The 22,367-nt window shown below is 58.2% G+C and overlaps 1 protein-coding gene across 2 annotated transcripts; it reads left to right on the forward strand.

The window, feature by feature from the left end:
- The first annotated feature begins 3,427 nt into the window (after positions 1-3,427).
- On the forward strand, positions 3,428-21,700 carry CSK (C-terminal Src kinase). 2 transcript variants are annotated; one of them, XM_032468847.1, is made up of 13 exons: positions 3,428-4,083; positions 16,488-16,567; positions 16,921-17,034; positions 17,138-17,250; positions 17,606-17,825; positions 18,631-18,724; positions 18,913-18,978; positions 19,062-19,161; positions 19,259-19,349; positions 20,038-20,111; positions 20,198-20,393; positions 20,501-20,587; positions 20,831-21,700. In XM_032468847.1, the coding sequence occupies exons 2-13, from the start codon at positions 16,553-16,555 to the stop codon at positions 21,011-21,013; spliced, it is 1,353 nt and encodes a 450-aa protein (XP_032324738.1). In that variant the 5' UTR covers positions 3,428-4,083; positions 16,488-16,552; the 3' UTR covers positions 21,014-21,700. The 2 variants fall into 2 exon arrangements, with proteins under 2 accessions (XP_032324738.1, XP_032324739.1); XM_032468848.1 differs by lacking the exon at positions 3,428-4,083 and adding an exon at positions 7,810-7,876.
- Positions 21,701-22,367: the final 667 nt, after the last annotated feature.

A 22,367-nucleotide genomic window follows, 5' to 3' on the forward strand; every position in this document is an offset into this window, starting at 1 on the left:
CAGCCTGAGCACCTGCTCTGCAGGAAGTAGAAGGGGACTTGGCTGGAAATCTGCCTTTAATCTCAGCTTCCTGTTTTCTGCCCTGGGGGACCGCCCAGACGGCCCGAGTTTCTAACTATTTCACACCAGCTTCTCTAAACTGTCATCTCAGAGCAAAGTGGCTGGGGGTGGGGGTGGGGGGAGGCCAGGTGGAGGGAGGAGAGGCCCTTTCCTTCCTGGGGACCCTGGGAGCAGAGCTCAGTCCACCCAAAAAAAAAAGGCGCTTAAGCTCCGGACTTCTGGCGACCAGTCCAATTTTGCATCAAGCTAGGGAGGTTGCCTTGTGTCGTCAAACGCAGCCAGAGGCCCTGAGCCTCATCCCCCACATCCAGGGGTCTCCAGCCTCTCTTTTCTCCCTTCTCCCAAGGCGGGGACAAGTAGCCCAGACTGGGAAAGCTAGTGCTTGAGCCTACCTGGCGGGGGGGAGGGGGGGTCTTAAATCTCCTCCCCTAAAATCCGAGGACCCTTTTCTGCTGATCTCCCTTCCTCAAGTCTGCTGAGAGGGAGGCTGTTTGGTGCCCCAGGCTTTGAAAGTCCTCAGATGGGGAACCCCAGTTCCCCAGGCAGAACTCTGGGAAAGTCCTTTATGTTCAAGCCTCACTGGCTTGTCTGTAAAATGTGGCTCCAAAAGCTGACTTGACATTTCCATGTCTCACAGGCTCTTAAACTCAGCTTGTCCAAAATCCAGCCCTTGAGCATCACCCCCAGCCTGCCCCTCTCCCAGGTCTCCCCACCTCAGCAAAGAGCGCCGGCATTTCTCGAGGTGTTCCAGCCATACTGGGGATCAGGCCTGCTCTCTCCGGGGGCCTCACTCCCCCCAAGCAGCCCCTCACAGAGAGCTGTCGTATGGCTGTCCTTTGCCCACGGGGGCCCACGCCCATCACCACTGGCCAGACTCTGCAAAGCCCCACTGGTCTCTTGACCTTCTCTCGTCCCTGCTTAAAATCCTTCAACAGCTCCCCATTGCTCATATAATAAAATCCAAACTCCTGTAATAAAACCCTTGGCCTACAGCGCCCTGCTGGACCTGGCCCCTGCCTCTCACACTGTTCTCCCCGTACTTGCTGACCTGGTCACCTTGGCTTTCTGGCTGTCCCTGAAGTTCTGAGCCCCCTGTGCCCGTCTCCCCCAGGGCTCTCTCCCCCCTCAGGCATTCACTGCCCTCATACCACAGCGTCTAATGCTCTGCCGCTGGGCAAGAACCATGGCGCTCTTGCTCACTCCTTCATCACCAGCGTCCAGAACAGTGCCCAGCTCCCAGCTGGTGCTTAATATCTGAGTGGGGGAATGTATGAGCGCATGGTGGTGAGGTTGGAAGTCAGTGGGTTCTTCCAGCAGAGGACGGCCCTGCAGGGCAGGGTCCTTTACTGACGTGTCCCCTGTTCCTGGGTTCAGGGATGTTCAACACAAGTACTTCACTCCGCTGTGAAGAGGTGGGGCCAGGATGCAAATGCAAGTCTATCTGACTCCAAAGTTCACACTCAGGCCACAGCAAACCCAGGGGAAAAAGTCAAATGTGTTTGAGGGTAAAGGAAGATGGGTTGATGAAAAAACTGGGACAGAGGTTGGAGCATTTTCCCCAAATCATCCACAGCCTTTCCTCATTTTGTCTGCTGATTCAGTCAGGGGAGGAGAGATGTCAGCTTCGCCCTTCCAGAAGCCTTTCCAGAGCTGTAATGCTTTCCTTTAGCCTGAGAGGTGGCCCCATCCGGTCCCACTTTATCATTCCATCTTGACCTCAGAGAAAAGAAAGGGAAACCAGCCAAGCTGAGCACCCTTCCCACCTCCCTCACCCCTAGGCCGTTATCTTGCTGAATCTGCACCGCCTCTTGTGAGAGAGGTGCATTTTGAGCTTGATCTTACAGAGGAGGAAACTGAGCTCAGAGATGTTAAGTAACTAACCCAAGGTCACATAGCTAGGAAGTGGCCCAGCTGAGATTTAACTTTACAATTCAAACCCCAAATCCATGCTTTTTCCCATTACAGCATAGCTATCTCAGAGACTTACTGGACGTCTCTTCCAAGGGCAAGATTATGACTACTCCCCTCCCTGAAGGGCTGACTCCTTACTGGAAAGCTGGCCCAGGGGGTGCATTGGTCAGAGGGCCAAGCTGTGGTTTGTCTGGGGAGGCACACCCAACTCTTGCTGTCTGCAATGTGCAGCCATGCTGTCTCCCCAGCTCACTCTTCCACAGGGCCCTTTCCTGCCCCCTATCTTATTTTGAATTTCAAGACTTTGTCAGTATACCTCATCTGCCCCAGCACAGAACGCCCCTCCTCTCTTCCACCCAGCCCTGACCCTTCCTTCAGGCCCAGTTCCTAGGAAGTACCTATCGCCTCCTAATTACACTGGAGTCTCTGCTCTCTCATCACTGCTCCCTCCAACTACGCGCGCGCGCGCACACACACACGTGCTCCTGTAGCTCAGAGCAGATCACACCCTGCTCCTCGTTAACAGTAATAGATAATAACAGGCCATCCTTAGCTAAGGGCTGACCATGTACCAGCCACTGCACACTAAGCACTTTAAATGTATTAACTCATCTCCTCCCCACAAAACCTTAACAAGTTTGTGCTATTACTTTCCCCATTTGGTCAACTGGAGCACAGAGAGGTTGAGGAACTTTCCCAAGAGCACATAGCTGCTGACAACTTCCTCATTGCTTCCAGGTCGAAAAGAAAGTCCAAGAGAGTCCTCTAGGGCTCCCTGAATCTCTCCTGTCTCTGCGGCTTGCAGGGACCCCAACTCCGCTGCTCTCCTGGGCCCACCCGGCAAACAGCAGCCGTCCTGAGCTAAGTGCAGTCCCCAGAGCCGGGAGGCGCTCCCACCTCTCCCTGCCTGTGTCCATGCTGCTCCTTCTGCCTGGGGCCCCAGTTCTACGAGGCCTCCCCATTAGCCCTTCCCTCTTCCCTGTTGCCTGTGGACCTTGTACTGCTCTTCTTCGCGTCTATCAGTATTCCTTTGCGCTTGTCTGTTGGCCTGTCAGTTCTGAGGACGCCTCGGCAGTAATGAAGTGGTCCAAACAGGGGACTCCAGAACGGGGCCTGTCACACCGTCAGCTCCAGGAAATGTTTGTCAGTGAATGAATGAGCGCTGCTGCGAGCGAGGCCCACACTCCACAGATCCGAGGAGGGCGGCCCAGGCCTGGCCTCAATCGCTTCTACATCGGGGGAGCCGCTCCCAGGGAAGGATTGAAGGTTGCTCCAAGGCGGGCTGCTCGGCCCTCTGTGAGGAACCATCAGGAGCCTTCAACGCGGGCCGGCAGGTGGGGGCAGGGCGTGGACGCGGACACACCCCCCGCGGTGCCCCCGGCGCCCGGCAGAGGGCGCAACCCGGCCGGCCCACGCCCCGCCGCGCGCCCGGCCGGCTCCCTCGCGCAGGCGCGCTGCCGCGGGCGGAGGATCCGGGCCGCGCTTCCTCTCGCCAGGCCTGCGAGCTTCCTCCCAGCGGAGCCCAGGGCGAGCCGAGCTTGGCCGCCCGCCGCCGAGACCGCCGCCGCCCTCCCGCTCCCGCCCCACCCCGCACCCTGCCCGGAGGTCCTGCCGGGGTGGGGTCCGAGCGGGGTGATCGCCCGGCCGCGCCGCCGTCGGGGCCGTCCCCCGGCCAGCCGTCCCTCCCGCCCCAGCCAGCCTGTGGCCGCCGGAGCCTTCGGGGCGTGGAACGCGGGGAGCCCTCGCGGCCCCCGATCCAGCGTCCGGGGCAGCCCCCGGGAGCCGACGCGACGTCCCAAAATCGAACCTCGCTGGCGGCGTTCGGAAGCGGAACTCTGCCGGGGCCGCGCCGGCTACATTGTTTCCTCCCCCCGACTCCCTCCCGCTCCCCTTCCCCCCGCCTTTCTTCCCTCCCCGACCCGGGCCGCGCGGCCATCCCCCTGCCTCTGTCTGGCCGTCCCTCCTCCCCCTCCTTTCGCACCCTTACCTCTTTATACCGCACCACCCGGGGACCCCTGCGCCCCTCCCCTCCCCGCTGGCCGCATGGACTGTCCCGCAGGCCGCTGATGCTGCCCGCAGCGAGGTGGCCCGGACCGCAGTGCCCAGAGAGAGGTGAGTGCCTGGCAGGCCTGGAGGAGGCGGGCGTCTGAGTGCTTCCCGGGGGGGGGGGGGGCCGGTGGAGGTCGCACGTCCCGCTTCTGTTGCAGCTGCCGTGGTGTCCACTCCCATCCCCCACCGCCCAGATCCCCTCCTTCCCGTGTTCGAAATCTCCCGGGAGTCACTGTCATCCCGACTGAGAGGGGAGCGCACGAGGGAGGTACTGCCCTTTGAGCCCCACAGACTTGTCTCAGGCCACTCTGAGTCTGTCCGCACCCCCCCCCCCCCGTGTGGGGCTGGCTGGAGCCTCGAGGGAGGGGGTCAGCATGGGCCAGGGCCCAGGAGATAGGGTGATTTGCCATTCCCTACCCAGGGCCTCTCTGCAGGTTCCCTGGTCTGCCTGGATCTGACCCTTTACTCATTCCCCACCGCGGAGGCCCTGCCGACTCCAGGAAGCCCAGGGCCCAGTCACCTCCCTTAAGCCAGCCAGAGATTGAGCCTGTCACCCTCGGCCTCCCAGAAGACCAGGCCTAAGCCAAGGGACCTCTGACCCTTGGGTGGGGAAACTGGGTAGGGCCTCTGTCCTGGGTGGAGGTGTCACTGGGCATTAGGACCATGCCCCCACTCCCTGGCAGCCTGGTCAGCCCATTCTCCCAGGCTCCTCAGGGCCCAGGCCAGGTGTCAGGAAGGGGCGTGTCCAGCCACCAGATCCTTGGAGCTTAACTAGGGGTTCACCTTCCCTCCTGTTTTGTAGACCAAGGGACTGAGGTTCGAAGGGGGAAGTTGCTATCCCAGACCTTTGGCAGAGTTACACTGTCTATCCTTTCATCCCTCCCACTTCGCAGAGCTGGATGCTTTGGGTAGAGGGGAACTGGGGAGACGCTTTCACCCACCAAGGATATACGCCCCTAGCTTGGCCCGTGGGACCTTGTGGGGTGAGCACGTGCTTCCCCACAGAGGGCTAGAGAGGAGGGAGAGGGCTTCCGGCCCCAGTTCTGCCTGGGTCTGGGCTCAGGCAGCATTGGCACTGCCCATGGGATTTCCCCCTGGTGCCAGAGGCCAAGTCCCACTGACGGGATGTGGTGAGTGTGTAGGTGCACCCGTGGGATGTAGCCCTGGTGCTGAGCTGAAACAGCCTGGTCGTCATTCCAGACCCATCCCTTTCACATCTTTGGCCCAACTAGTGTAAGAGCAGCCGAGTTCAGAACAAGAATGGGATCTGGATGAGGAAGGCGAGAGCCGTGTTCCCACAGGGAGCACCATACAGCCTTGGCACAGGAGCATTGTCAGAGTGGGGACACCCGGGGGTCTCTTCCAAGTTCCACACAACCTGATAGACCCAGTGTCTTTCTTGGTGGGGGCCCAGCAGGAACAGGGTGAAGGCAGCAGGAAGGAGATTGGGAGCGTGGCAGGATCCTCTTGCTCCTGGAAGTGTGGGAGGTTCCCTGGAGGATGCTGAGCCACGTCTGAGGCCCCTTGGGGCTGCTGGCAGTTTTGTCCTGCTGGGGCCTCTGCCTTTGATTTAGAGTTGTTTCCGGTTACCCTGACATGCACAGTGGAGGGGACCCAGATGTGGAGCCTGTGAGGCTCCCCTCACCCAGCCCCACACCCAGCTCTAACTTCCTTTCCAGCCTGAGGGCCTGGAGCTGAAGGCTGACATGCTTGGGTGCTTCTGTATCAACTGTGAGCCTTCGGGTGCAGCCTGAGGTCCTTGGGCCCTTGTAGAAAGGGGTCTGGCTTCAGGCAAGCACATGTGCAGGGATTTGCGTTTTATCTGGCAAATTTGGTGCCCACCCTCCTCTTCTCTCTGTTGGGTCTGGGACAGAGAAGGACCAGGAGACAGGCTCCAGCACCCTAGAGGTAGAGCCACCACGGAGCAGACCGAGGTACAGGCAAGGACAGAGGCCCAGGGCCCGTAGTGTGGCGTGGCTGCCCCAACAAGCCTGACTGGGCAGGACAGCCTGAGTCCAGTTCTGGGCTCCATCTTTTCGGGGATTTTGAAGCCTTGGCACATTGTCCCCAAAGAAACTCCCCCAAAGGTGTTCAGTCTGGGAAAGAGAAGGTAGGGAGGGACCGTCATGTGTCCAGAGGGGATGTCCTGAATCAGAAAGACTGTGCTTTGGTAGATGTCCCAGACTCTGGGGCCAGAGCTGGGGTGCAGGCGGGTCCCAAGGAAGTGAATCTGAGCTCATTACGAGAAAGCTACAGGTGTAGGTATGTAGTATTTGTTTTCTTAATTTAGAAAGTAACAAAACAGTGTATGGAAAATTTAGAAAACAAAAAAATCACCCATTGTTTCTTCACCGGCACAGTGACTTGTTAGCATCTTGGTGCTCCCAGCCAGTCTTCCTGGTCTTTTTTCTCCGTGGTGGCTGGTCGCTGCTGTTATCTGAGTGTGGGTGCCATCACACCTTTTCTCATTTGATACTGTATCTGGGCATTTTCTCATGTTGCTACACGGTATATGTAACTTTGTCTCTAAAAAGCTGCAGGATATTATAAACAGCTCAGCCACAGCAACTTCACCCCAGCCCTCTTACCAAGATTGTTTCCCATCTGTTGCTGTTGTGGTTGTTGTTACTACAGGCCCCCAAAGCAACTGAGAGTATTGGAGAGAGGGGGGCAACTTGGCATCCAGCTGGTGTAGTTCCAGGCCCAACCATGCCATTTAGGCTGGATAGAGGGACCTTGGACAGGTCATCCTCTGAGCCAGAGTTCCTTTATGTACACAGTAGGGCCAGTGATACCTGCTTCAGAGGGGAGTGTGCGGACACTATGAACTAACCAAGGTACTAGAAGGTGCCTGGCATTGCCCTTTGCCTTCAGTAGATGTTCTGTAAGAAGGGGTAGGTGTTGTTGACGGAGTGCCCACTGCAGGCTGCCTCAGTGTGTGCAGAAGACACCCGGGCCAGGGTTGGCTGATGGCCCACCCAGCTGAGAGTGGTCTCAGCCCAGGGAACCCCTCTGAAACCCTCTGTCCCTGAGGTTCTGGCTACTCTGGCCAGTGTCTTGTTCCACCTCCCTGCCTTTCTGTCTTCCCATCACCACGTGGAAGGTGGGCTACTGGTTGATGTCTGGGGCTTGGTCCTACCCATCCTCTGTTCTTCCAGCATCAGAGCTGAATGGACATGGTCTTCTCTGAGAGCCTGGCTACCTCCTGTCCCCCAGCTTCAGCTACTAGTCCAGCCCCACATTTTACCAGTGGAGATAGAGGGATAGCCTTGCCAGCCTCATCTTTCCAGCCTTTCCCCATGGCGGGGGGGGGGGCAAGGGGGGGCAGAGAGTCTAGAGCCTCCCAGCTGGGAGCTGGAGGGGAACATAGATGATCCACAAGTCACTGGGGAAGTCTTGTGTGTTAGCGTCATTCTCTTCAACAAGTGCTCCCCAGGGTCTAACCTGAGTGCGTACTGCTATGGCATCACTTACTTCCTCTTGTTCTGCTTCTGTGGACACCAGAGAACTGGGAGTGCCCTCCTAGGGCCACCCCATGGACAGTGGGAGGAGACTAGTCTCAGCTTGGCACTCCCAGGGCCTAAGAGACCACAGCCCCAGACGACCCGGTATGGCTCAGCACTGAGCTCAGGACTGCTGTAGGCAGAGGGCCCTCCCTCAAGTGATCCATTCAGTGCAGAGTTCTCCCAGGCATGACCTTGGGCTCTGGCTGCCAGACTTTTGCCTGTGGCGTGTCTCCCTCCTCCCTGGTCTTGGTGCACGGGAAGTGGGCATTACAGCTGCCCTCCTGTCCCACAGCTTGGGCTGGGATGAGGTCACAGGGTGCGGTCTTCTCCAAGATGCTGGCCTGGCTGGGGTGAGTCCTTTGGGTGTTTCTCGGTGCCCCCATCCTTGGTCGGGCACAGGATGGGTGGAGGAGCAGGCCACCCCCCACACCAGACAAGGAGCACTGCCTCCCTTTCTCCTCTCCTCTGGGTCCCTTCATCCAAGGGCTGGAAATAGAATCCGCTAAGTAATGATTAAAGTCAAATTCAGAACTAAAAATAAAGAGCTGGTGAAGGAAGAGCTAGTGTGCTCCCTGCGTGGCTGAGGAGAGGCGAGCAGGGTGAGGCTGGCTCCGGGGGGCCAAGCAGCTGCTTCTTGGGAGGGTCCAGAGCCCACTGGGGGCTCAGGAGCACTGTGCACTAACTGGGGGGAGCGGGGCTCTTGTTTGGGGCGTGATGCAGCCCACACCAATCAGGGTAGACCGTCAGGACCAGGTAGAGAGTCCTGGTTTCCCATGGGGAAACCGAGGCCCAGAAGGTAGAAGAGGTTTGTCCAGCAACTATCTAGAAGCTCCCCTTGGCAGACCCCGGGGACCTGAGGGCCCCACGCAGCCCAGCTTGCCTTGCTGCCTGCTCAGTTTCTCTTCCTGGTTTTGAGGTACTGCGATAAGAGGGGCTCCTCGTCACACACTAGCTTTGTACGCCTCAGTGGGGCTGGGCCTCCAACCGCAGCTTCCCTCCGCCTCCCCCTCCCATTCTGTGGTCTGGGCCCTGAGAAGCAGAAGAGAGGCTGCCTGGCGCCCCCCCTGCTGGTCCTGCTCTCCTCACTATTGGAAGCCTTGTGGGTGGGTGAAAACCTGGGTGTCATCTGATGCCTGCACACCCTGGCTGCTGCTTCTCAGCCCTGCCCAGCCCCGCCCCTGGTCCTCACCCAGGCCTGGACGTCTGCGGCCTATGCTGTCCATGCTGCAGGCAGCCTGGAAGGGAGAGGGAAGAAGGAACCCTGAGAGCCCCGCTACCAGCCAGTAGAGGAGACCAGAGTCAGAGAGGAGTCAGTCACGGGAGGCCTGTGGTTCCAACTTCCTGGCAGGGCGGGTGGGAGCTCAGAAGCTGGAGATCTGCGTAGGCTGGAGCAGCCAGGAGGGCTTCCTGGAGGGGAAGGGCCATGAAAATCAAGAAGCAGTTGTGAAAGAGGGAGGGTAGGGTCAGAGGTCTTTGCTTGGAGCTGAGGCAGGGTACAGCAGATGAGCAAGGAGTGGGCACAGATGGTAACCCACGCTTCCCAGAGCAGGAGGGCCGATTTCTGGGCAGACCTCTCAGCTGCCCTCCCCACCTGTCTGTCCATTTTCAGGGTTCATCTCTCCTGCCCAAGGAAGGGGTGGAGGGTTTTCTCCCTACCAAGTACAGACAAATCTGAGCTCAACTCCTTGCTTTATATCCCTTGGAAGCTGGGTTACCCTCCTCAGCCTGCTTCCTCCTCTGTCAAACAGATCAGCAGTGAAACCCCATGGGGTTTTTGAGGGTTAAGTAACTAAGGCAGGATTGGGTCAGTAGGCTCTCCCTCCCATGCTTTCATTTTTAGTCTATTCTGTGGGGGCAGGGTGTTGGTAACTCCTCTCCCTCAACTCAAAGGCTATGAGTTGTGTGTCCCTTGAATTTGGCCCCCATAGCTTTACCTTCTGAGTTACGTGTTCTGTGGGTCCCAGTTCTGAGATGTGGAGACCAGGAATCTGGGGAATCTAAATAGCCCACCAGCCTTAGGGGTGAGGGACAAGGACACTCTGCTTTTTAAGGGTTCATTGGAGGTCAGTGCTGACAGGCTATATGTAATGTGGGCAGATGAAGATGCAAAGACCACAGCCTATGTAGAGGGGGGGCGGTGGAACCAAGGCCTGGGTTAGGGCCCTGGGGAGGCCTGGAGTCCCCACTGCCCAGTGCACGTAGGTAATTAGGCTCCTGAGCGGTAATTAGAAACCTTTCTGGGCCAGGAGTGTCAGCCTCAAGCCGCAGTGGTGCCTGGGGGAGGAGGCTCCCCGTTAGCCTCCTCTGACTCCAGCCCCCACCTCTCCCAAACCACTAGACGGGATTTCCGGTCCCACTGAGCCGCTGGGGGCAGGAAGAAAGCCAGTGAGTTGCTGTAGTTTGGTTCTTAACATTTTTCAGCCATTAAACTCACCCCTCCCCTTAGGGCAGAGGTGCTGAAGGCTGAAGGAACCCTGGGGGTCGGGGGGTGGGCAGCACACTGGAGATAAAGTGGGACTGTCCTTCCAGCCCTCTTCTGACCCCCAGGGAGGTTCAGGCCTCTATGCCCAGTTCTGCGGCTGCCCGACCCTGAGACATCTGTACAGTGGATATGCTGAGGGCCCTGGGACCACCTGTCTGGCTCAGTGGGAACCCTCCAGCCCATGGCCTGGTGTGTGGCCAGGGGCATCACAGTGACCTCAGCCTGGGTGCCCTTTGCAGAACCAGAGGTGGGCTGATTTTAGGCCACCAAACCAGCCTAGCTGCCGGCAGTTCCCCGCCTCCTCAGGTGCCCTGCCCTCGCAGAGGGGCGGGCCCAGGTGGAAACTCACTTCTGCTTGTATCTGCCCCGGGGACCTGCCAGAAACTTCTGGCCTGGCTGGGTTTAAAGCCTCTGCAGACCCCTACCCTGAGCCTTCTTCAGCCTTAATTAACTCTCCGGACCACAGTTTGAAATCCTAAGCTTGACCTGATCTAGTACAGTTGCATCTACATGAAATCCTCCCAGTTCCAGGTCTCTCCTAGGAGCCTTCCCCTCCCCCCATCCCATGGTCTCTCCTCCCCTGAGGCTGGCTGTGACTGACCATCTAGTAGCCAGGAGGGCAGGAGCAGGGCTGCATTTTGTTGGATACCTTGGGCTAGGCACAGAGAGGCACTGAGTAGCATTCTTGGGGTCCCGAGGGCCCCTGGTCCCTTCCCCCCCCCCGTCCATCCCGGCCCACCACACATGGGACTGGGCCCACAGGAAGGCTCCTGAAACAATGGCTCCAAGAATGAGGGCAAAGTGGACCTGCCTGTTGCTTCCAGGGGCTGCTCTGCCCTGCAAAGCCTCCAGCTGGGTCCTGTGGCAGGACCAGAGTGTCTGGGGGCTGGGGCCCCGAGTTCCCCCAGATCTCTTGTGCACTTCCCTTTTCAGTGGGTATTTTTAGCTGGGTGTAAACAGTTACTGAAGGCTCCCACGCCCCATTAGGCAGTGGAGTTTTGGTGAGGGAGGCAGGGCAGGAGCCCCTTGACCTACCCTGGCCCTCAGCACGTGCTTGGCCCTGGGGGTCTACAGCTGCCCCAAGCCAGGGAAAGGGCAGCCTAGGAGTTTCTGGGCTCCCCCCTCCCTGCCAGCCTGGGATCCCAAGAAAGGCCTGCCTGAGGCTGTGGCCACTGACCTCAGCGCTTGGGCACAATGCCCAGCCTGTTCCCGGGACCCCAGCACAAGGGCCTGCCAGGAGCAGGGTTTGGGGCAGGAAGTCAAAGAGAAAGCCCCCTGTCCCCCAGCCCTGTGGGGGTGGGGTGGCAGCTGCCATCCCTTTGGGGTTAAATATAGTCCTGTCGGTTACGGGGCCTCATCGTGGTGCCGCCAGCCTAGCTTCCCCTTGTTGTCTGTTGACTCGTTCATTCATTTAGAGCCACTCACTGAGCAGTGTTCCAGGCCCCAGCCCCTGCTGAGGTGTGAGTCAGCCACCAGCTCTCCTCCTGCAGGGCTCCCAGGCCAGGGTCAGTGAGGTTCTCACTGGAGCATGGGATGTGAGAGGCTGTGGAAGCCCGGAGCAGCCCACACGGCTGGGGGACCACAGCAGGCTCCTGGCAGAAGTGGTTTTCAAAAAGTTATATATTTCCTTATTCATCTTGTTTTTAGGGGGAAGGTAATAGATGCATGTGGTTAAAAAAAAAAAAAAAGGTCAAAAGAACACAATAGCAAATGCACAATGAAAAGTAAATCTCCCTTCAACTTGATACTCACTCCTTCCCATTCCCAGAGGCAACCTTGGTTATCGGTTTGCTCTGTCTTTCGGAGATCATCTCTGCATATCTGAGGTTAGGGATAAATGGCGTGTCCTTTGAAAAAACAGCAGTTTGTAATGTGCCATGGATGATCCTGCACTTTGCTTTTTTTTCAGTCTTTTATTTTGAGTATTTCAAACCTACCAAAAAGCTGAATACCCGTGTATACTTTACCCAGATTCACCAGCCCTTAACACTTTGCCACATTTGCTTTACTTTTTTTATATACACGGTCATATGTGTGTCTGTATTTTTATGCTGATTTATTTGAGTGTTAGCTGCAGGCATCATACCTTTCTCTCCTAAGTACTTCAGTGCAAATCTCTTACATAATCGCAGTACCATGATCACACTTAAGATAATTAACATTAATTCCATAATATCTAACATTTTCATTTTCCCAGTTGTCCCCAAATGATCTTTATTGCTATTTTTTCCCTTTGATCCAGAATCCAATTCAGGATCAGTCATTGAATCTTGCAGTCATCTGTCTTTTCTTTCTTTTCCAGCTTTATTGAGATATAACTTCTGTTTGGTATTGTGTAAGTTTAAGGTGTACAACGTGATGATTTGATATACGTGTACGCTGCAAAACAATTACCGCAGGAAGGTTAGTTAACACATTCTTCACTTCACGTAATTACCATTTTGTTGTGTCCTGTTTAATCCAGAACATTCTCCAGCCTTTGTTTGTTTGTGTTGTCTTTTATGACATTGGCTCTAAGAATCCAGGCCAGTTGTTGGGGCTCCATCTGCCTGCGTCTTCCTGATGGGAGCCAGGTTGAGCCGCTCTCCGGGACCATCGCACAGGGGTGCTGTGCCCTCCTTGGTGCAGGAGGCGCTCAGTGTGCTTCTCTCGTTATTGGTGATGCTTAATTTGGTCACTTGGGTAACGGGGTGTCTGCCAGGTCTTATTGTGGAGGTGCTTTTTCCTCTGGCTGGTTAATCTGGAGGGTGGTACTTGGATGCCGTGTCACGGTCCTATTCCTCCAGCAACGTTTCCTTCTTGACTTGAGCTGGCTTTTTGCTACTTCTGCTTACTTCGTCATGGGGCAGGTGCTGTATCAGCACATAGAGCTCTGTCCTGGCCTTGTCATAGCTGAAGAGATGTTGTTCCCTTTTAGGCATATCTGGTCATGTTTACTCAGTGCCTTATTGATGGGCGTGAAGGTTGTCTCCCAACCTCTTGCTACTACAAACAGTACCACAGAGACTGTCCTGCGATGTTTTTTTTTAGACATATGTGCAACAGAAGTGATTTCTCAGCTGCACCCCAACGGTTGAGTGGAAGTTCCTTGGGTAGAGAAGGGGCAATGCCAAGGCAGGGAGGTGGGCAGGGCACTTGTGTCCTAGGACCAGCAGGTGAGAAACGGGTCTGGCTCAGGTGCTGGAGAGCCAGCAAGTCCCAGAGAGGTCAAGGGACTTGCCTAAGGTCACACAGCAAGTTGGTGGCAGAGCCAGGAGCTGGACTCAGAGCCCCTGACTCCCAGAACAGTGTTTCTGTACTTCTTTCGCAAAGTGGCCTGAAACCAGGTTCACACAACCTGGAAGGGCCCCTCTGTGCCTGACCAAGGCAGACTAGAGGCCTAGGTTTGTAGAAGCCCCACCCAGCCGTTCTGGCTCTTAGCCTCTGACCTGGAGGGGGATAGCCCAGCTGGACCTTCAGGGCCCTAAGGAGGAGGCCACCCTAGCCTTCAACTTTGGCAGGGAGGAGCCATCAGGGAAGGTCCACAGCTTGAGGGCTGGCAGGATTTCTGTGCGAAGAAGGTAGGCCTCAGAGCAGCCCTGGGAGCTGCAGGATTATCACCAACCCATTGTGTAGATGGGGAAACTGGTCCCAGAGTCACAGCCAGTAGAGCAAAGAGGAGAGGTTAGCCACTCCCTCTCCTTCCCAGGTCTGTCATCCTCAAAACCCAGCCCCTCAAGGAAGCCCACCCTGACCACTCCTGGGCTCAGCCCTTCCTCTGAGCACCACTTGCTTCTCCCTCCGCCCGTGTACTCTCTTTTCTAGGCCAGTGTGGTCCTGGCCTCCCGGCAGCTCCTGAAGCCTGGTGCAGGCACGCAGGGCAGGGAGGCCTCCAGGGTCGGGGCCAGACTGGCCCGCTGGCGCAGGCGTCTGACACCTGCCTGGGGCAGGGTGCTCGCTGGAGGTGCAGCCTCACGCAAGGCTGCTTGGCCTCCTGGCGGCTTGGGGTCCTCATCTGTAAAATGGGGATAATGATAGCCTCTCTCTCAGTTCTCAGAGAATTTGATGAGCCATAATGTGCCAAGGACAGGGGCTGGCGTAGAATAAGTGCTCAGCAAACAGGGCCTGTTATTATTTTTATTATTATCATCAAGTCAGTGGGGAGGCGGCGGCGGCAGCTGCAGGCCGGGAAGGGAGTGTTTGCAAACTGACAGCTGGGAGGGTGACTAACGGTGCCTCAGCCCCCGGGCCCTCCCACCTTCCCTGGTGTCGAGTCTTGAGAGGGAGGGGGAGGGGGAGGCGTGAAGATGCGGAGAGCTGGCAGAGCCCCTCCTCTGAAGGGCCTGAAGGTTGAGGGCCCAGTCAACCACAGAAGGACCCCAATTCGAGTTCTAGATTGTCACCCCTAACTAGCTGTGCAACTTAGAGCAAGTCATTCAAACCTCATGAGCCTCAGTTTCCATTTCTGTAGAGTGGGTGTAAGTAGGCTCCCCACACGTGGTCCTCGGGAGCCCAGGGGCTGCTCCTGTACTCATGGCTGCTCAGTCATGTCAATGTGTGTGTGTGTAGGGGGTCCAGACTCCTCCTTCGGCCCCAGGCTCTCTGTCCAGATGGCAGAGGGTGACGGGCTGACCCTGGGACAAGAAGCACTGTGTGTTCTGGGAGGAAGGGAAGCCCTTTTTTCCCAGTGGTGTGGGAGTGGAGGTAATGCCAGGCTGTGCGCCAGACACTTCCAAGTCTGGGGTCTCATCCCACTCCCTCCACAGCCTTCTTGCAGGGATCCCTGCCTCTGCCTTCAAGGTGAGGGATCTGAGGCTCGGAAGGGTTGAGTCATTTGCCCGAGTTGCATACTCGGCAGAGCCTGGTCTGTCTACCCTAGAGCCAGGAGTGAAGCCTGGAAATGGTGATGGTTCTCCCCGACTCCTTCTGGTCTCCAAGACCACACACTCCCCTGCTGAGGCCCCCAGGCCCCATGGCAAACCCTGCTTCCTCATGTTGGCGTTAAAAGCCCCGCCTCCCTGCAAGGTTTGTGCCAGGCAGGCCCAGCCCACACCATCCTTTGCAGCAGACTGATGGGGTGCTCAGACCGTCAAGGATGCTTCCCACCCTCCTCACCGTGGGCTTCCAGCCTGGGCTGCCTTTCTAAGCCCTCCAGCCTTCAGGGCTGGGTTCCAGCGCTCCCTCCTCCAGGAAGCCCACCTAAGCTCTGCAGTCCCTGCTCACCTTACACCCCTAGGCACCCCTTTCACTCAGATGCCTTCTCCCGCTGCCTGGCCTGGGGTAGGTGGTGTTTGTGAGCGTCAGCCGGTTCCCCAGACCTGTCCGTCCTGCAGGTGAGCCTGGGAACAAGGCACAGAAGAGTTTTCCTTCACACTATGAAGTATGTTAGAGGAAGAGGAGACGTCTAAGCCTTAACTGCCTGTCTCCTCATCTGTAAAAAGAGAAGAGCAGCCCCAGCCTCTCTGCTTCCTGAGACCGGAACACGCGGGGTCTGGGCTGTGTGGGAAGGTGGTGGTGGAACTGGGGGCTCTGAGCTGGGGCCACAAAGAATATGTGTGCAGGACGGGTTGGCCTGCTGCTCTTGGGGCATGGGGTTGGCTGGGGTAGCTTTTGTTGGGGGGGCCAACTTCATTGAAATAAACATACACCAAAAAGTGCACCAACCCTAAGGGTACAGCTCCGTGAATTGCCACAGAGTTGAACTCGCCCCCTTCCCGTCACGGCCCCCACCCAGGGCAGTCGCCGTGCTGCACTGGGAAACCCCCAGATTTTGAACTTTATACAAATAGAATCATGTGGCATGTGTGCCTTCTGTGGGCGTCTCGGTTAACGTGACGTTTAGAAATGCATTCGTGTTGTTTCATAGCTGTCGTTTATTCACGTCCGCCGCTGGGCAGTGTACGTCCTGTGAATACTCGGCTCACGCTCCTCTCTCGCGATGGGCGTCTGGCCGGTTCCGAGTGTGGGGCTTGCTACAGGCTGTCCTGCTGTGCTGGCTCCCGTGCCTGTCTTGGCGGCGCCTGCCCTGCTTTCTCCTGGCTGTGTGGGGAAGTAGGGTGGCCAGACTGTGGGGTCAGCACACATTTGGCTTCAGAGGTACTCCTGGGGCGAGGTTTTCTAGGTGACTGAACTTAGAGGCCCACAGAGGACAAGTGACTTCCCCAAGCCCCATAGCACCTTCCCAGACTCACCGCTGCCCTGTGAGCCCGGTGGACCCCCAGACCACTTAGCTAATGTCCGGGTGTGAGGTGGGCAGGGCAGGGGCTGCCCACCCTACGCCTCCTTAGCCTCTGTTGGTCATCCTGTGGCTGTAAAGGCCACGACAGGCTCAAGGTTGAAGGCCCTCTCTGTGCCTGGAGGTCCTCAGCCCTCATCTCCTGCCTCCTCCCCATCTAGTGCCCTCAGCTCCTGGGGCGGGAAAGGAGTGGGATCTCAGTGACTTGAAGGAGCCATCTCCTCACACACACACACACACACCTCAATCTTCCCCTTCCCCGCAGCTCTCATGGTACCAGGTGACAGGTCGGCCTTCCTGTGACACGGGGACGCCAGATCTTCTGAGAAGATGTCGGCAATACAGGTACTTCAGGGGCAGGAGTCTAAGGCAGAGGAGTATCCCCACCGCCACCACGGCAGTGCTGAGGGAAGAGAGGGAATGAGGGTTCAGATCAATTCACTTCCCTTTTCCCCAACCCTGGCTTTCAACAAGGTAGAATTCCAGGGTGCACTGTCAGACACCGGGCCCTCAAGATGGGAGCACAGGTCTGGGGGCGGTGGGGAAATCTCAGCTGGAAGGCACCGAGTATTCTGGGGTAGGGGCACCTCACCCAGGTTCATGGAGGCCGACCAAGAGTCTGTGACCTCGAGGTTGTGCAGACAGGTGTGTGGGGATGACCTTGGGCTGTACCCACCCACCTGTCACCTGCCCTGCAGGCCACCTGGCCATCCGGTACAGAATGTATTGCCAAGTACAACTTTCACGGCACTGCTGAACAGGACCTTCCCTTCTGCAAAGGAGATGTGCTCACCATTGTGGCCGTCACCAAGGTAATGAGGGACCTTACACCCCCAGCCCCTCCTTCCTCTGCGTCCTGGTTCCACCGCAGGAGAGGGTAGGCCTGAGAGTGTGTCTCGGTGTCCCTCTCCCCAGGACCCCAACTGGTACAAAGCTAAGAACAAGGTGGGCCGTGAGGGCATCATCCCAGCCAACTACGTCCAGAAGCGGGAGGGCGTGAAGGCAGGCACCAAGCTCAGCCTCATGCCGTGAGTACCTCTGAGAAGCAGCTGGGGTCTCCCAGTCTGGGGAGGAAGGGCGACAAGGAACCCTGGTTCCCCCGGAAGAGAGTCAGAGGAAAACAGGGAGGCAAGAGGAAGGGGCTGGGATGTCTGCGAGGACTTCTTAAGACTAGGAGAAGGGTGTGGGTGCTGGACCTCAAAGGGGAGGACAGGGCTAGGACTGAAAGATGAGGGCTTCCAGTGCCTGACCGAGCCACGGAAGCGTGGGGAAGAGCCTGCCAGCGGGAGGGCCTGCAGGAAGCGGAGCCTGGCAGGTGCATGGGGAGGCTGCCGGGGGGCATGCCTTTGGGCCACCACGACCCCAGGCCTGGCCTCCCCCCAGCTGGTTCCATGGCAAGATCACACGGGAGCAGGCAGAACGGCTCCTGTGCCCACCAGAGACAGGCCTGTTCCTGGTGCGGGAGAGCACCAACTACCCCGGGGACTACACGCTGTGCGTGAGCTGCGACGGCAAGGTGGAGCACTACCGCATCATGTACCACGCCAGCAAGCTCAGCATCGACGAGGAGGTGTACTTCGAGAACCTCATGCAGCTGGTGGAGGTGAGCGGAGTGTCCGTGCCGCCCAGATTCCCGCTCCGGTCCCACTGCTTCTGGCCGGGAGACCTTGGGCAGGTGGTGCAGCCTCTGCGAGCACCTGCTGTGTGCCAGTGTTGATCTCTGACCCCGCAGTGCCACCACAGGGAGGTGGCACCCCAGTTCATAGGCCAGGAAACAAAGGTTCAGAGCAGTTAAAGGACCGGCCTCCAGTCCCACAGGTGTACACTGGAGGTGGCAGGACTAGAACCTGAGTCTTCCTGATCCCAGAACTAGCTTCCTTCCAGCCACTCATGCAACTAGGTGCCCAGATGTGTGTATGTAAACATGGCCTTGTGCGCTGTGCCTTGATGGCCCACATGTCCCCCCAGCTCCTGAGGCCAGCTCTGCCCCAGGCAGCCTCCCAGACGCCTCCTGCACTCACTCTCAGTGCCTTCCTGTTGCTGTCCTAGCTTGGCCTGTGGCAGGGGAGGGTCCTGAGCACACTTGGCTAGAGTCTGGTGTCTGGACTGGGCAAAAGCTGACCTCTGCCTCGGGATGCTAGTGAGGCCCACAGTGGTAGCAACACCAGAGTGGTGTGGGGTGGCATGTGAGATGGACTGCGTGTCTGAGCCTGGGGCCTCCTTAACGCCTGCTGGAAAGGGGAAGCCCCCGAACTGAAAGCAACTCCGGGCTGAGTGGGACCAGCCTCTGCTGCCCTCTGGTGATCAGACCTGGGCAGTGCATGTGAGACGCTGGTGGGGCACGAGGGTGGGGGCGGGGCGGGGCGGGGCGGGGGGCTGGCCTTTAGCGCCTGCCCTCCTCTCTGCAGCACTACACCTCGGATGCAGATGGACTCTGTACTCGCCTCATCAAGCCAAAAGTCATGGAGGGCACAGTGGCAGCCCAGGATGAGTTCTTCCGCAGTGAGTGCCACCCCCATCCCCAGTCCTCACTTGCCTATGCAGCTCCTCCCACCCAGGCTCCCTAGCATTACCCCCACCCCAGAGGCTCTGGAGACCTCCAAGGAGCCCCACACACACAGTCCAGCCCGCCTCTGCTGTGACCCCGGCTCCAGCTTCAGCACCCCTCGCTGACCACCCCCTTCCCCCAGGCGGCTGGGCACTGAGCATGAAGGACCTGAAGCTGCTGCAGACCATTGGAAAGGGGGAGTTTGGAGGTGAGCCAGAGAGGGTGGGCGCCCTGGGAGGAGCCGGGGACTTCGAGGAGTCCGGGGAACAACCCCCAACCCTCTTCCCCCAGACGTGATGCTTGGTGACTACCGAGGGAACAAAGTCGCTGTCAAGTGCATTAAGAATGATGCCACTGCCCAAGCCTTCTTGGCTGAAGCCTCAGTCATGACGTGAGTTGGGACAGTGGGTGGGTGGGGAGGTCACCCCAGGGCTGGGAGGTGATGGGGAGGCTTGGCAGGCTCTGACCACCCCCACCTCCTGCCCCAGGCAACTTCGGCATAGCAACCTGGTACAGCTCCTGGGCGTGATCGTGGAGGAGAAGGGCGGGCTCTACATTGTCACAGAGTACATGGCCAAGGTGTGTGCCTGCCCTGCGATCCAGCCCCCATCCTGGAGCCTGAACACTGGGGCTCACACTTTCCAGCTGCCCCAAGCCCCCCACCACACCCTTGGGCCCCTGCTCCCTCCATCCCTTCTCCCCAGCTGAGCTTTGAAGTCACCTGGGCGTGGCTTTTGTCCTGGCTCATCATTTATTCACTGTGATCTTAGACAAGTTGTGTCGCCTCTCCAAGCCTCAGGTTCTCACCTGTGAGTGGAGATAATAACAAAGTTTAGCCTTTTCTCACTCCCTCCTCGTCGGAGATGGCCCGCACTCTGTCTGGAGTATGTACCTACTTTTACTTTAACCTGAGCACCCAACCCCCACACCTCATGGCCTTTCTCTCACTTTCTGAAACAGCCTGCACTCTATGCAGTATGTTATCTCTCTAAACAAATCTACCTTTACCCAGCTGTTTAAAAAAAAAAGTTTATCTCAGAGATTTATGAAAATTAAGAGATAATGCATGAAAATTGCTGAGCACAGCATCCAGCTTGTAGGACCTAATATTCTTTCAGAAGTGATGTCCTGACTCCTCCCCTGCCCCTCCCCTGTCCCTGCCCCTCCGCTGAGTGTCACCTTTTACCCAGCCCCAGGCCCACTCTTCCTGGGGTCTGGAGGGCAAGTCTGATCTGTGGGGCCTGTTGGTCTGTCTGTCCTGCCCCAGGGGAGCCTGGTGGACTACCTGCGGTCTCGAGGCCGGTCAGTGCTAGGCGGAGACTGTCTTCTCAAGTTCTCACTGTGAGTGAAGCAGCCCCTGGTTGTGGGGGGTCCCGCCCTGCTATGGGAGCCCCATCTGAGGGGACATGTGGCTGGCTCGCCCCCAGAGACGTCTGTGAGGCCATGGAATACCTGGAGGGCAACAACTTCGTGCACCGGGACCTGGCTGCCCGCAACGTGCTGGTGTCTGAGGACAATGTGGCCAAGGTCAGTGACTTTGGCCTCACCAAGGAAGCTTCCAGCACCCAGGACACGGGCAAGCTGCCGGTCAAGTGGACAGCACCTGAGGCCCTGAGAGAGAAGGTGCGCGGGCCTCTCCCCAGGGCCTGAGCCGCGGTGGGTGGGGTTCCTGGGTCACCCCCAACCCCAGTTCCCAGGATCTGACACTGCTTCTCCCATCCATGGGGCAGAGGTTCTCCACCAAGTCTGACGTTTGGAGTTTTGGAATCCTTCTCTGGGAAATCTACTCCTTTGGGCGAGTGCCTTATCCAAGAATTGTGAGTATGGGCACTGGGGCGAGGGCGGCGGTTGGAGCAGGGGGCCAGGTGGCTGGAGGGGCCTCGCTGGGCGCTGCCTCCCCAGTTGGAGGCCTAGAAGCTGCAGGCCTGCCCTCGGGACCTTCTAGGCCATGCCCCAGGCCCGGGCCTGGGGCAGAGCTGGGGGATCCTTGGAGAGGAATGCTGAGCAGGGGTCCCCTTGGTCGAGCCTTGCTCCAACTCCTGCCACCCATGTGCCTGCAGCCCCTGAAGGACGTCGTCCCTCGGGTGGAGAAGGGCTACAAGATGGACGCCCCCGACGGATGCCCACCTGCAGTCTACGAGGTCATGAAGAACTGCTGGCACCTGGACTCTGCCACGCGGCCCTCCTTCCTGCAGCTCCGCGAGCAGCTCGAGCACATCAAAACGCATGAGCTGCACCTGTGACCGCCGGCCTCCGCCCAGGCCGTGGGCCTGCGTGGACTGGACCCGGACAGATTGTGGACCTGGTGCCTCCACCTGCTGGGCCCAAACCCGAACTGAGCCCAGCCGGCCAGTGGGCCTCATTCCTCTGTCCTAGCCTGCGCCCCCTCTGGCCCCCAGGGACCCCGCCTAGGCCTGGCACCTTCTCTCATGGACCCACCTGTGGGGCTTCGGGAGCCCCGCCCACGGGCCAGGAAGGGAAGAGGCTGAGGAGCGGGAGGCAGATGCCCCTACCGTGGTCAGGCTCCCCCTGGCCTCCCATCTCTCGCCTTCTTAGAGTTTTATTCCTTTCCTTTTTTGAGATTTTTTCCGTGTGTTTATTTTTTATTATTTTTCAAGATAAGAAGAAAGAAAGTACCCAGCAAATGGGCATTTTACAAGAAGTACGAATCTTATTTTTCCTGTCCTGCCCAAGAGGGTTGGGGAGACCAGGCCCCTCTCTAGGGACCCATCGCCCCAGCCTTGTCCCCCACCCCATGTTCTGTGTCCGTGTCGCCTCGGTCGCCCTGTGTCTGCGCTTGACCGTGTTGCACTGTTTGCATGCGCCCGAGGCAGACGTCTGTCAGGGGCTTGGAGTCCGTGTGCCGCTGCCGCCCGCCCACCTGCCTTGTGAGATGGAATCGTAATAAACCGCTCCATGAGGACACCGCTGCCCAGCCTCGGCGCTTCCTCCGCCGAGCCTGCCTGTCCCACCCAGCCCCCACCCCGTGCCATCTTGTCCCTCCCCCTGTCTCTGTGATTGGGGCTGTGCTTGCCCGGTGAGTGCAGCGGGGAGGGCAGCACTGCCGGGAGATGTAGCCGCCGCTTTGTGTCAGCTGCACGAGCGAGTGTCCTGTGTCTGCCGGGGAAGCTCTCACCGCCACCTCCCCCAGCGTCCTTCTGCTGCCCGGGCTTGGCCCTGGGGCTCATGCATCCACAGGGTGATACCTGGGAGGTCCAGGCTGCCTCTCCTGCGTGTTGTTTAAGCCCTCAGCACAAGGAGGGCTGGAGCCAAGGATTGACCTGCTGGAGATGGGACCCCCTTGGCAGGAGGCAGGCTAAACGTCTCGTGCTTCAGAGGAGACCCTGGATAGGGATGGGGAGGGAGGCTCTGAGCTGCTGGTGGTTCTCACGATTCATCTAAGATGTAGCTTTGCCACCCCATCCCGACCCCTTCCCCACCCCCAGCTGTGCCCAACCCTGTGCCTGGGGATGCGAAGGTGGGGGAACCTCCCTGCCCCACCTTGGGGGGCACAGATGGGGAATGAGGATCTGCCACAGGATTTTCTCCCTTCAGGTTCCCAGGGCCGGTGGTCAATGCAGAACCTCTGAGGGTTGG

This window comes from Camelus ferus, chromosome 27 (genome assembly GCF_009834535.1).
Source record: "Camelus ferus isolate YT-003-E chromosome 27, BCGSAC_Cfer_1.0, whole genome shotgun sequence".
Classification (NCBI taxonomy): domain Eukaryota; kingdom Metazoa; phylum Chordata; class Mammalia; order Artiodactyla; family Camelidae; genus Camelus; species Camelus ferus.